Genomic DNA, 13,489 nt, shown 5'->3' with positions numbered 1-13,489 from the left:
AATGTAAATTATAATATTGGGTAGCTTATTTGTTCAAATTATCTCAATATTTTTCTGAAAACTTTGAACTTTTTTTCAGTTGCAAGGTAAGATCAGATAAAAACATAGCAGACAATATTATTAATAGAACCTGCTAGATAGAAACTTCTGACACATTTCATTGATAATGGCTCCAACAATTCCATCAGTCTGTGATTTTCTATGATATCAAGAAAAATATAATGTAACATGTAATAGTTTATATGCATGTAGAAAAGCATGGAAACTATACCACATATTACATGAATATTGCTGGAGAGCAACAAATGTTGTGTAGTTTTAGAATTCACATAGAAACCGAGACCACAAATTTACAACTGAAAAACCTTGAAAGGAATGTCAAGGCCAGGATTTCGCAGTTCATTCACAACAATGCAGGTCAATTGTGGTTATTTGGAATGTAATTTTATTGATGCAATTATAGAAAGAATAAATATTAATAAATATGGTTGGTAGTTTCCAAGCATTTAACACAAAAAATTACACTGACATTAACTACTGAAGCTTAAAATATGTTAAAAGAATTTGCTAAACATTACTTAAGGTGACTGATAAAACAAACTGATATGGGCTTAGACCTTTATCTATGATATTATACAACTATGCCTTTAACACCTAATCTTAAGATTCCCATATCTGTTTTACATTCTTTATATATCAGAGGATTATACACATGTATATGCTTTCAGATATTTTCATTTAATTACATAAAATTAACGTATCTTTATTATTTGTATTTTTTGTCATCTGAAATCTTAATTTGCTCTTTTGTTCAACTGAAACTAGGTTACTGTGAGTTGAAATGTGCTTTGGTTCATCTCAGTATGTACAGTTTATAACACTTGATTGATTACTTTTTATTACTGTACCTATTACTTGGCTGGAAGCTGTCTATATGCGGACCATTCACCTGTCCATCTTTGGTGATAAAATTAAATAGTTACTCAAATTACTGAGTCAATTATACAGATCAATTTAGGGGCATTTATCTCCCAAAATCTTACACAATTGTATCCACAAGTCATTAAAATTTTGACAAAATTTTGAAATAATCTAATCTAAATTTCAGTGCATTTTAGGCAATTTTCTACCATGTCAGCAAAATAATACTAAACAAGTTCATCCTCTAACATAATATACATAATATCGAAAATTAAGGGACTTGTGAAAAAGCAATATACCATTTTGCCTTTCCACATAAATGAAATAACAATCTGTATTGAAATAAAATGGAGGAAAAACAAAACTGGAAATACAAATAACTTACTAAAACAAAATGTTTTGTAAGAAAAAAAAATACACAAATTTCAAAATCATGGAATGTGCAGACAAAAGGTGTAACTATTCTTATTACCAAAATGGAGGGACACTGAACAAGCTACATGAAAAAACTACTTAATTAAAATATTCTGTGTGGAAAACAAAATCTGACATAAGGGAGTGCAGACAAAATGAATAGCTACCATTTTGGAAAGTAAGAACTCACAACACTCTCTGAGGATTTGTATCGTCTGTGATTATCATTTCTTCCTTTGTTTAGAGCAGATTTATTTAACCCCATGAATGGTGCAAGGTCAACAGAGGCCAAGGAATCAGCATCACCGTACGGATCAGAATCCGGCTGCATCCAAAAATAAAATGAATCACTTATGATTGTACAACTCATCACGGAAATGGGGGACAAAATAAGGAAATGCAATTTAGAATCTTTTCATTCTGTGCTTCTTTAGCAAATTCATGTATTGTAAAAATATAAGACAGATAAAACAAAACAAAAATGAAACAAAATTGAAACAAAAATGAAACAAAAAAAAGAAAAAAAGAAACAAAACTGTATTACAATGACATATGTGTCTATCTTTTATGTACCTTTGTAGGCAACAATTTAATTATTTCCATTTTACAAAATTACAACAAACTACATGTGATATTATACATCACATTTGTTTACAAACTTTCATGCAACTTCACTACATGTGGCCAAACAAACATTCAAAAGAATCAGAAGAGGAAGAAACTTAAGTTTAAAACAACCAATCAAAATCAAGATAACAAACAAAGCAGACACAACCTAATTGCCTTACTTGATGATTCTGATGTCCATTAGAAAGGGGTAAATCCTTGTAGTGGTGATTAGCAACCATATGATAAGAAACAACGCCATTATTTTTATCAGCCTCAGCTGCTAAAACTGGCTCATCCTCGCCAAATATATACAAGCTGACTAGATCATCTTCATTGTGAGAGTTATGTTTCTTTCCCTGGAATAAAATGATGTGTAGGATGATGGTTTTAGTGGGTGACATGATGCTATATCGGGTCACATGATGTTATATAAGGTCACATGCTATAAGTCATTGTTATGTTGTGGGATATACTAGTTCTAATAATATGGTTATGAGTATATATGATATTTTTTTATATTTGAAATGATGGAAAGTACATATATCAAACTCCTAGTTGGAACATAAAACCATTAATAATCTCCAGAAATCTTTTAATTTTAGTGAAGATCAATCTATTTCTCAGTTTTTCTAACCATATTTGGTGTAGTAAATTGTCCTCAAAACTTGGCAGCTCAATTATTAAATAAGAATAAAAGAAGATGTGTATATGTTAATAAGACAGCAACACAACAACACTAACAACCAACATGACATCAAGGTCAACATACTGTCTTCACTTAATACAAAAGATGTCTAATATGTTAGACTCTAAATTGCCAAAAGTATAGAGAAGTATATATAAAAACATTTTTTGTAATTTCTTTCAAGCAAAATGTTTCTTTTAAAATTATTATTTTATTAAATCAAACACAAACATTATTAATTATGAGCAGATAAAAAAACATTAAACTACTTTCTTCTATACACAAAACATTCTAGAGACAACAATTCTGTTAAATTTGTCTATGGGATTAAGAATTGACTAAGAAGTGAGAAATTTAAAAGACACTTTCAGTTGGAGTTATACTAAATAAATAATCTTCTATAAGATATCATGTATAATAAACATTTTTAATTATAATTTTTTTTTCAAATCAGCTTCTTAATTTTTTTAATTTTTTTTTGCTTTAGGTTTCTTTTTGCACATTTAACTGTGAAAGAGACTTTTTCTGTTTCCACATCATTTCAATTTATATATGCACTTTCAATCATTACAAAATAAATGACATGCCATTAACCAGCCTTATCTAATGTTTCTTACCACTTTTTCCCCTTTTTCCTAGCCCAAAAATTCCTCCGGATAATTATATCTTTTCCCCCCATTTTCCTATCCCAAGAATTCATCAAGATATCCTTATCAGTTCTTCCCCTTTTTCTACCCCAAGAATCAACCAGGATATTCTTACTACTGTGGATTCATTTATTTTCGTGGCTATCAATTTTCGTGAATTGATGAAATCTTGCAATTCAGGGAAATTTAATTTTGTCATTTTGCTAAAATCTGTGTGAAACCCAATAGATTATTTGGAATTCGTTGAACATCTTAATTTGTGCTTCACCTGTCCCCACGAAATCCACGAAAATTGGTATCCCAATAATTATTATGAATCCACAGTATTCTATCTTGACATCTTCAGGAAATATTTAAACTTGAAAAACTGAAATTGATTACTGTGATGGGGGGCAACAATATGCTAATCTGCACCAGGTTCAGGATGCATCATTCAGAGTGATTTGGTTTTTTGACTTAAATGACTGTACAATCTTTAATTGTGTCTAAGTAGAGAGAAAAGGGCACAATAGATTTGATTATAGAATTTACAACACTGGGATAATGAATCAGAGAGAGTTGTCAGTTCTTAAAAAAATACTCAAATAATAAAAAATCAAAGGGGTATGAAAGTCTAACATGAACTAACGTGCAAAAGTCATACAAAAGTTATCAAATATGTAAAGATAAAACAAATAAATGATAAGACTGATTAATTCAAGGCTGAGAAAGATGAAATATGTTAATAAAGGCATTAGTAATATTGTTTCTTACTCCATTTTGCACATCTCGCACAAATTTTTGACCCTGCAAAACCTGTAAATTGGAAAGTTAGATTGAGAGATTAATAGAAAGACAAAAATTGTGATATATAATATAATAAAGCAATATATGATTAAAACCAATTCTGTTGAGAAAGTGTACTTACTATTATATTAAAAGCATTTCAATTCATTAAAAAGGTAAAGCAATATTTGATAAAGATACATCACACTGAGTAAAAAATGTCCCAAATAAATTGAGAAAATTTTTAAAGGACCCTATCTAATAATTAAGCATATCCAAAATCTGTTATAGCATAAGCTATATTTGCTTATAGAAAACCCTCTATTATACCAAGGGACAATTTGAAACTCATAAGTCAAAAATAAACTGACAATGCCATGGTAATAAAAAGAAAAAGACCAAAAGACAAACAACAGTATACAAAACACAATGTAGAAAACTAAAGACTGAGCAACACAACCTGGTCACCAAAAACCTGGGGTGATCTCAGGTGCTCCCAAAAGGTAACTGATTAAGCCTTCCAACTGTTTGATTTACCAGTAAGCCCCTCTAAAATGCATGTTTGGCATACTAAATTATAAACCTGGTATCTCTGATCAGGTTTCTTTTTTAACAGAATATGACACATTTATTCTAATTAACACATACAAATGTACTAAATTCATTTAACATTAAATAATAATTTCATTAATACAAAAAGAGATATGTTGTATTATGTTCATTAGACTACCAAATAACATAAATATTCACAAAAGGCATATGAGCATTGGCTAAATTAAATCATAGTGACCCCTACACCCAAACCTTCAGACATAACATGAAGTCAAGTATCAAGGTGACCCCTACACCCAAACCTTCATCCATAACATGAAGTCAAGTCTAAAGGTACCTTATAGGCACAGAAGACTTTGTTTACTGAAACATCACAACAAATAGATATAAGAAGATGTGGTATGAGTGCCAATGAGACAACTCTCCATCCAAGTCAAAATTCATAAAAGTAAACCATTATAGGTCAAAGTAGCATACAACACATTTTGTGGACACAGTTTACCAAGTGTGATTAAAGGAATTAATTTTACAACATTAAAAAAAAAACATTAGTGTTAAATAATATAATCTGTTTCTTCTGTATATCAGGCAAAATGTTTTTTTATAATATTTAATTTAAATGTTAAAGTACAACTTTCTCAAACAGAGGCTAATATAGAAACTGTGTAAAAGTCATCTGTATATATCATTACCCAATCACAGCAACTACAAATACACTGTTATTAGTTCTGATCACAAACCATTGAAATGAAAGCATTCAGATAGAAATTAGATCTTTGGTCTAAGCTAAACCAGGACAAATAAATCAGTCTGTAGACTTAGTTAAACCAGGACAAATAAATCAGTCTGTAGATTGGTTAAACCAGGACAAACAAATCAGTCTGTGGACTTAGTTAAACCAGGACAAAAAATATAATCTGTGTCCACGCTGAACCAGGATAAGTAAGACTATAAAAACTCATACCTTTATCAAAGGGAGATAATCATTGAAAATTTATAAAAAAAAATTCTTATCAGTATCTAAAAATCATTCTTAGGAGCTTGGTGGTGAAGCAAGCAAAAGAAACTAATGGTTTGTGATATAGATTCAGCTGCCGTTAGTACGCACAGGAGAACAGTTGTATAAACACACTAAGACATACTAAATGTGATGGTTTATGATATAGATTTAGCTGCCGTTAGTATGCACAGGAGAACAGTTGTATAAACACACTAAGACATACTAAATGTGATAAATCAGTAGTCTGTCTCGATAATTTCTCCAGTTGTTGCAGCTGTGGACTAGTTTTTGATGAATGTAACATCTATAAATCAAACAATAACAGAAATTTATACTGCACAAAGTACTGTGTACTCATCATTTTTTAAGTTTCTAATTTTCTTGGATTTTGTGTGTAAACTTAATTAACAACAAATTTCAGTAAAAAAAAAAAAAAATAAAAATTTACATATTCATGTAATTTACATTTCCATGTTAAATTAGTACCCTTTAAAAAATAAATGAATACACAGTATTATATGCATGGACTACACAATGCATAAATTTTTCCTGAAAATAATTTCAACAAAAAATGTATCAGAAATGAAAAGTCTCAATTGACATTCAAGGAAAAACAAGATATAAATATACTTAGTACTAATAGACTATTAAAAAAACTGTCATAAAATGTATATATCTTGCAACTTTACAAAATTATACTACATTAGTTTTAAGGATATCATTGTTGAAAAATAACTTGAACTATCTAATAACATAATTTTAAAATCTCATTCATAACACAAAAAAAGTTAGCAAAATCAGAAAATAGATTTCTGCTGAATTAGCTAAAAAAGGGTTAAAAAGTATCCATAAAAATAAGTTGGTTAACAGTATCAGATATGGTGCAAAAATCAGTTATTTAATGAGCCAACCAATTAGTACTTTAGAAATCAAGATGAAGAATACCAAGATGGCATTGTGATATTTGAAATAGTGTCCGGGACCCTCCTAAAACGATTTAGACAACAGTAAGCTGTCATTACAATCAGTAAGAAATCCAATTGGATATGAAAGTGATAATTCAAGAGACACAGATAAAAATTTCACAATATTTTTCTCATTTTCCAATAACCAATCTCATAAAAAAATTGTGATTATAACCTTCAATTAAATGTAATTTGGATATAACTGGCAATGAAGGCACTTTTAAGGCAACAACAAATATTGACAGGCCCATTAACATATGGATCAAAACCCTTAATCCCCAGGATAATAAATATTTTTGCACAAGGAATATGACAAATTAACAAAATAACACTGTGATCTTCCATAAACTACCCTCTATAGGCCTATATAAGTACAGTCGAACCTCGTTGTGTCGAAGTCGAAGGGACCAGACCAAAGTATTCGACTTATCTGAGGTTCGACTCATCCGAGGTCGAGTGTGTCATCATTAATACGGAATGCATGAAATACGGTATGAATTTGCGTAAACTAGATACTTTGAACAGTGTGCCTTTTTTCGATATGACACTTTTTGATTGTGTATTCAATCTCCATTTTTGGTCCTTCATAATAATTGAACACACAAGTACAAATACAAATCATGCACAAATAAAATCAAAAGTCTACACAAATATTGACAAAGGTCAGTCAGTATAAATTATGAAATCACTCTCGGAACGAAATAAGTTCTGAAAAAACGGTCTCTGATGAGCTCGTCTGCTTAACATTAAATAATCATGAATTTATCATAATTGTCTTACGCCTTTTATTTATTGTAATAAATGAGTTTTAATTCTAACGATTCATTTAATCTCGGCTTGGGTCATTTAAATTCGTTTCGTTTTTATCTCATGTGAAATATGTTCAACACACTAAGGTTCCGCTTGAACGATCAACAAAGGTGTTAATTACCGGCCACCATAAACATGTCATTTTAACTGTTATACAAACAAGTATGTTTACTTAGCTTTAATCTCTTTGAAAATGTTAAGGTTACATAAGAAATAAATTCGATTTTAATTTTAATCATTAGGTCTGCATCTTTTTAAAATTCTTACTTTCGAACTTCGAGTCGTCGGGGTCAATTTACATGAATTTTACATTGACGGGACTATAAAATTTACTCGACTTAACCGAGTATTCAAATCAACCAAGTTTGACTCATCAGAGGTAATTATGCATTGATCAAATGGGAATTTTACCGGGACCGAGAAATACTTCGACTCATTCGAGTTTTTGACACAACAGAGTTCGACACAACGAGGTTCTACTGTATTTTCTAACTACATCATGCATTTATATTAAATATGTAAGAATAAATATTTTCCGTGAAATTCAATTTTATTTTAGGATACCAGTATATTAGTGTGCATGTCAAAACAATTAATCAGTAGTGTTAGATTACAAATAAATGGGGAATGTGTCCATTGGACACAGATGATGCCCCCGCTTGCATATTACGTTATAAAGAGACATAACTCAAGAAATGTAAAAGTGACGCTACCCAAATTTGTACTTGATCTGTGTTTTGTGGTAATAAGCATTGTGTATAAGTTTCATAACATTTAGTTCAGGCAAACTTAAGTGAGAGAACGGAAACAAATATTTTAGCAATTTTTCCATTTGTAAAGGAGCATTACTCTAGAACGGTATAAGTGACACTACCAAAATTCAAACTTAATCTTTGTTTAGTGGTAATAAGCATTGTGTATTAGTTTCATAACATTTGGTTGATGCAAACTAAAGTAAGAGAACAGAAACGAATATTTTAGCAATTTTTCCATTTGTAAAGGGGCATAACTCTAGAACAGTATAAGTGACGCCACCAAAATTCAAACTTGATCTGTGTTTAGTGGTAATAAGCATTGTGTATAAGTTTCATAACATTTGGTTGAGGCAAACTAAAGTTATAGAATGGAAACGAAAAATTCAGCATTTTTTTCCTTTTGTAAAGGGGCATAACTCTGGAACGGTACAAGTGACACCACCAAAATTCAAACTTGAACTGTGTTTTGTGGTAATAAGCATTGTGTATAAGTTTTAGAACATTTGGTTGAGGCAAATTAAAGTTAGAGAACAGAAACCAATTTTGGGACGTACGGCGTACGTTGTACGTACAGACGGACAAGGGTAAAACTTAATGACCCATCGCTACGGCGGGGGCATAACAAAAAACCTCACAGATTAATGACCACAAAGATATCGAGGGTCTATCAGGGATAGTTCAAATAAAGAAGGCTTCAAAACAATGTTCTGTCAGAATAAACAAAGATGGAAACATTACAATTTGTCAACAAGCAGCAAAAGGGTGATGGAATGCATGGGGGAAATATGCTCTATCATAAGGCAGTACTATAGTATATAAGAAATACAAAGGAAAAATTGTTGAAAATCTTATATTTATTAACTGCCTTCTTTATAATGTATTACAAACTATGCTCTATTTACTGACATAATAAATGTACGTATGGGAAAAAAGGTCATTATGTATGGGAAAATCCGTGCTTGTTCTTAGTAGCATTAAAACTTATGGAATAATCTGCTCTTTTGGTTAACAGCGTAATAATGGATTCGGAAAATATGATAATTTTACAAGAGGTTGAAAACTATAATAATTAAATTATGAAATGAAAATAAAATTCAAAACAAACATCACAAAACTGTCTTCTTTCTCTTACTTCTTCAAAATAAAAAAATACTATGAAATTATATAATATTGAGCAAATAAATATATCCAACTGATGTTGTATGGGTAATAGATAGATCCCTGACAAACCCTCTTAGTGTTAAACTGATGTTGTATGGGTAATAGATAGATCCCTGACAAACCCTCTTCGTGTTAAACTGATGCCATAAAGCCTAAAACCAATCTTACATTTGGATGATTAGATATTTTGTCTTTCGATGATTGTTGTAAGCGTAGAACCTGTAAAACAACTTGACTGATGTCTACATGGACACATTTTAAATACTATACATCCTTTTTTCCCTTGTTTTATCATTAGGAATTATATTTGTTTCAAACATGTTACACCTATGCAACATGCATTGAATTTCATATTTTTCAATTTTTTCTCTCCCCTGCAAATCATTGATTTCTAAGACAATGAAAAAAAAAGGTGGATACAGATTTTCCTGGATTTAAGAAAATTGTATTATCATGGTTTTGCCAAAGTCACTACACAAGCCTGTTAAAAATTTGTACTTTGTTGAACATTTAAATTTGAGGTTAACCTACACCTATGAAATCCAGGAAAATTGTAAGAATATCTAAACAAAGAGAGATAACTCTTTCAACAGAAAAATTACAAAAAAGACCATGTATACCTTAGATTGATGAATTCATGTAAAACATCAAGCAGAAAATTGCAGGAGGTAACATAAGTAAGAACTCTTTTTATACTAGACTGACAATTTGAGCCAGATTTAGAACACAGTAGTTCTTAACAACATAATTTTTAAGTTAATGGTGTAGAAAGGGGAGATAATTTTTCTAATCAAAATTTTGCACTCCTCTTTGATGGGCAAACAGATTTTATAATTACCGAGTTCAGAAGCTGTACTCTGGTTCTAAGTCTGGTACCAGTACTATATGCTACTGCTGATACAGATCGGTAAAATGGCTCAAATTGTTTCTCTTCCTCTGGCTTGTTTTTCCAGTCTTCACATATTTGCTAAGAACATACAATATTTGCTGTATATAATTTATGCAATATTCAAACAGTTGGTGCATTGTTTATCAACTGATTATCTATATGATAGCTTACACTTAATTTTTTTATATTCTCAAATTTTCTCTCATAGAAAAGCTTTCAAAATAAACAAATCTTCATTAAGAAATTTAATGGTTTTTTGGGGTCAAGATATATTTCTGTTACTTACCTTTTTCATATCTTACTTCATTAGCTTTAATATGAATATTCATGAGAACAAAATTTAAAAGATACTTGAATAACATATGCCCCACACCTCCTTTTATTCATTGTGTTAGTAAGACTATACACAATACAAAATGTGAGAAAAACTTTTTTGTACTGAAACAAAAACATTTAGGTCTATCTCTCGACCTTTTTTATTAATACCTGCATTCTTCTTTCTTTCTGTTGAAGTCGCTCATATTTCCGTTGTAGAAGTACCACTTCCGTTTTCAGATGAGACTGATCAGACATGGTCTCCGCACTAAATATAGTATTCCTACGTACAGAGTTCTGTGGATTACCATGCTCCATCGAGTCCATCTGTCGTAATTCCTGAAGACAAAAATAATTCTCATTACTAGTTTCTGTAGTGATGTAAGAAATGTTCACCATTTTGAACAGATAATTTTGAATTTTAACTAGAATAACAATACTTAGAAGATAGCAAGCAATCCAAGTAAAATAATTTTTCTACTGCTTGCATTGCTAGGGCCCAGTCCGTGAATGGATTTTGTATGTGTAATTTGTGTAAAAAGTATATATTATGAAAAGCAATAAAAGCAAACTTGAGGTATTTATGATGCAGCTAGAATTGTCATTTCTTGATAATTCTAGAAGGATACATTAAAATATCTGCAATATCAAAAAGGAGTTTCAAATTCCCTACATTTTGTGTAATAATTTTTCAAACTCCCTGCTCTGAGTGCAATCATTATTAAAATTTCTACATTGTGTGCAATAATTATTCAAATTTCTACATTGTGTGTAATATAACACCAACAAAAAAATAACTCCCTACAATGTTTGAAAAAAAAATCCAAACTCCCTATATTGTGTGCAAAAAAAAAAATTACTCTTTCCTTTGTATGCAATAATTTTTCATACTCCAAACATTGTTTGCCATAATTATGAAAATTAATCAAATCAGACTTCATTTAGTTTATAAATATTCTATTACTTTTTTTAACATGATGGTTAATGTCAAAATGATGGTTAACATGCAATAAAACTGGATGTCAAATCAGCAATTACAAGTTTAAATTATAAGTAATATATGCATTTTGTTCATCTTTATATGAATACAATACACACAGTCTCAATACACACACAGGATTATTTTTACAAATCCACTCATTAAATGCAGCGGTTTTGGTAAGTTATTGGTATTTGCTGTTAGTTATTCACAACTGGTATCGACCAAGGATGATTTTAAAGGAAAAGATGGGGTGAAAACATCTTTATTTTGTTGTTGGGTTACTGTCTAATTGACATACATGAATATATAAACTATATCTATTTAAATAGTTGTAAATTGATTATTCCATAACATGAAGCCAAGAGAGCCTCTTTTAACAGTATCATGTTATAATTCAGACATTTCAAAGTTTGAATATTTTCTAAAATACATTATATTAATCTTGTGTGATGTAGAAATGTTTCATAAAATATTGATTCAATTAGACATTAAACATCAAATTGTTGTATTGTACAGGAATAAAACATTTTGGAAATATTTTATGTGAAACACAGAAAGGAGTTATCTAACAAAAAGATTACATACACTGGTGATGCAATATAATGTCTGTGAATTAAGAAAAAAGAAATTAAAGTGCAAAATCTAAAAACAATAGAATGATCAAGCCAACTTTTATATAAAACAATAATATAATGGGCTCTTGTCAATTTTATTTCAGGGAAAACTTGGTGTCACAGATGAAACAGATATTGTAAAACCTGAGTATCAATCCCATCCATAACAGAGATCTCTCTTCCAAAATAAGAAGATGTGGTATGACTGCCAAAGAGACAACTATCCCCCAGAGTTCAATTGATGTGCATGTAAGCAAATATAGGTCACTATACAACTTTCAACAAAGAGCAAGCCCATACCATATAGTCAGGTTTTTTCAGATTCTTATACTTTCAATAAGATCAAGGAAATAAGGGAGATAATCTAGGATCTGTGTCAGTTAATTCCAAAACAAGCAAGACAGATATCATACAATTCCTATTTGAAATATGACAACCCTAAGTTGTTCACTCATTCAGAGAAGTAATATTATTTACTCTTTTTTATGTATAGGGAGAAGAAAATGGCAGAGGAAAATAATGTTTGTGACTTCTATCAAAGCAGACAGACAATTATACTGAAATCCTTCCTGATCAAAAAGCTGTAAACTTTGGTTAAAGCATTCAGTGAAGCAATATATAGATAAATGTTTAATGCACAACAGTGTGTACACACAAACTAAAAAAAGCTTGCCAATTGTCTCATTTCCTGAAAACATACACAAGTGCAAAAGTTATAGATTTTATCACTCATTCATGATTCAAAAGATTTGTATACCTATATTATTATCACAATGTCCTTTGTTTTGATATCTAGTTTTTAGTTTCATATCTATCATGTAAATTCACTGTTTGTTCACTTTTTCAAATAAATTTTCTCTATAAAAAACAAGATTTTTAATCTTAAAGAAAATATTTTTTTAACTTTTTCGGAAACTGAAATCCTAATTTGTTTTCAATGGTTTTTTTTTTCCTTTAAATTTCAAATTTATTTTCAAATGCACCACTCAATTGTTATATAACCACACACACTATATAAACCAGCAGCCAGCGATTTACAATTTTAAAGAAATCACATTTCATTTAGACTTATGAAATAGAAATCCAAATTATTAATTTTTCCACCCTCAAAATTTCCTATATTTATATTTGTATGCCACCACTCTATTGTTATATAACCACACATCAGCACCCAGTGACCAAACATTTTACCTCATATTTTAACTGGGAAGGATTTTCCTTATGTATATGATTCAGGTCCTGTAAATTCATGTCAGAATTTCTTGTAAATTATCTCCCTTTGATTTCAATATCGGGTGGTACATTCATTTCACAGATAATCTATTTCAAAGTTTTATCTCTGATTTCTGTCAATCTCTGAACAAATACCTGGTTTTATCTATCTTCTGTCATGTATTTCTTGGTT

General features: G+C 30.2%; 1 protein-coding gene across 17 annotated transcripts in view; it reads right to left on the bottom strand.

Moving 5' to 3' along the window:
• LOC127702032 (kinesin-like protein KIF28P) overlaps window positions 1–13,489 on the bottom strand; it is an 89,107-nt gene that overhangs the window by 5,172 nt on the left and 70,446 nt on the right. For 2 of the 17 annotated variants that reach the window (XM_052206008.1, XM_052206010.1), the window contains 9 exons: window positions 13,276–13,323; window positions 12,758–12,772; window positions 10,660–10,827; window positions 10,123–10,251; window positions 9,453–9,503; window positions 5,817–5,897; window positions 4,030–4,071; window positions 2,124–2,300; window positions 1,526–1,660 (listed from right to left, as the gene is read on the bottom strand). In XM_052206008.1, the coding sequence (XP_052061968.1) occupies window positions 1,526–1,660; window positions 2,124–2,300; window positions 4,030–4,071; window positions 5,817–5,897; window positions 9,453–9,503; window positions 10,123–10,251; window positions 10,660–10,827; window positions 12,758–12,772; window positions 13,276–13,323 (846 nt within the window). The remainder of the gene's footprint in view (window positions 1–1,525; window positions 1,661–2,123; window positions 2,301–4,029; window positions 4,072–5,816; window positions 5,898–9,452; window positions 9,504–10,122; window positions 10,252–10,659; window positions 10,828–12,757; window positions 12,773–13,275; window positions 13,324–13,489) is intronic. The other 15 variants (XM_052206013.1, XM_052206015.1, XM_052206018.1 and 12 more) reach the window with 14 other exon arrangements.

The sequence above is a fragment of the Mytilus californianus genome, unplaced genomic scaffold (assembly GCF_021869535.1).
Source record: "Mytilus californianus isolate M0D057914Y unplaced genomic scaffold, xbMytCali1.0.p SCAF_5, whole genome shotgun sequence".
In the NCBI taxonomy this organism is placed as follows: domain Eukaryota; kingdom Metazoa; phylum Mollusca; class Bivalvia; order Mytilida; family Mytilidae; genus Mytilus; species Mytilus californianus.
This window is presented reverse-complemented; position numbering and strand designations above follow the sequence as displayed.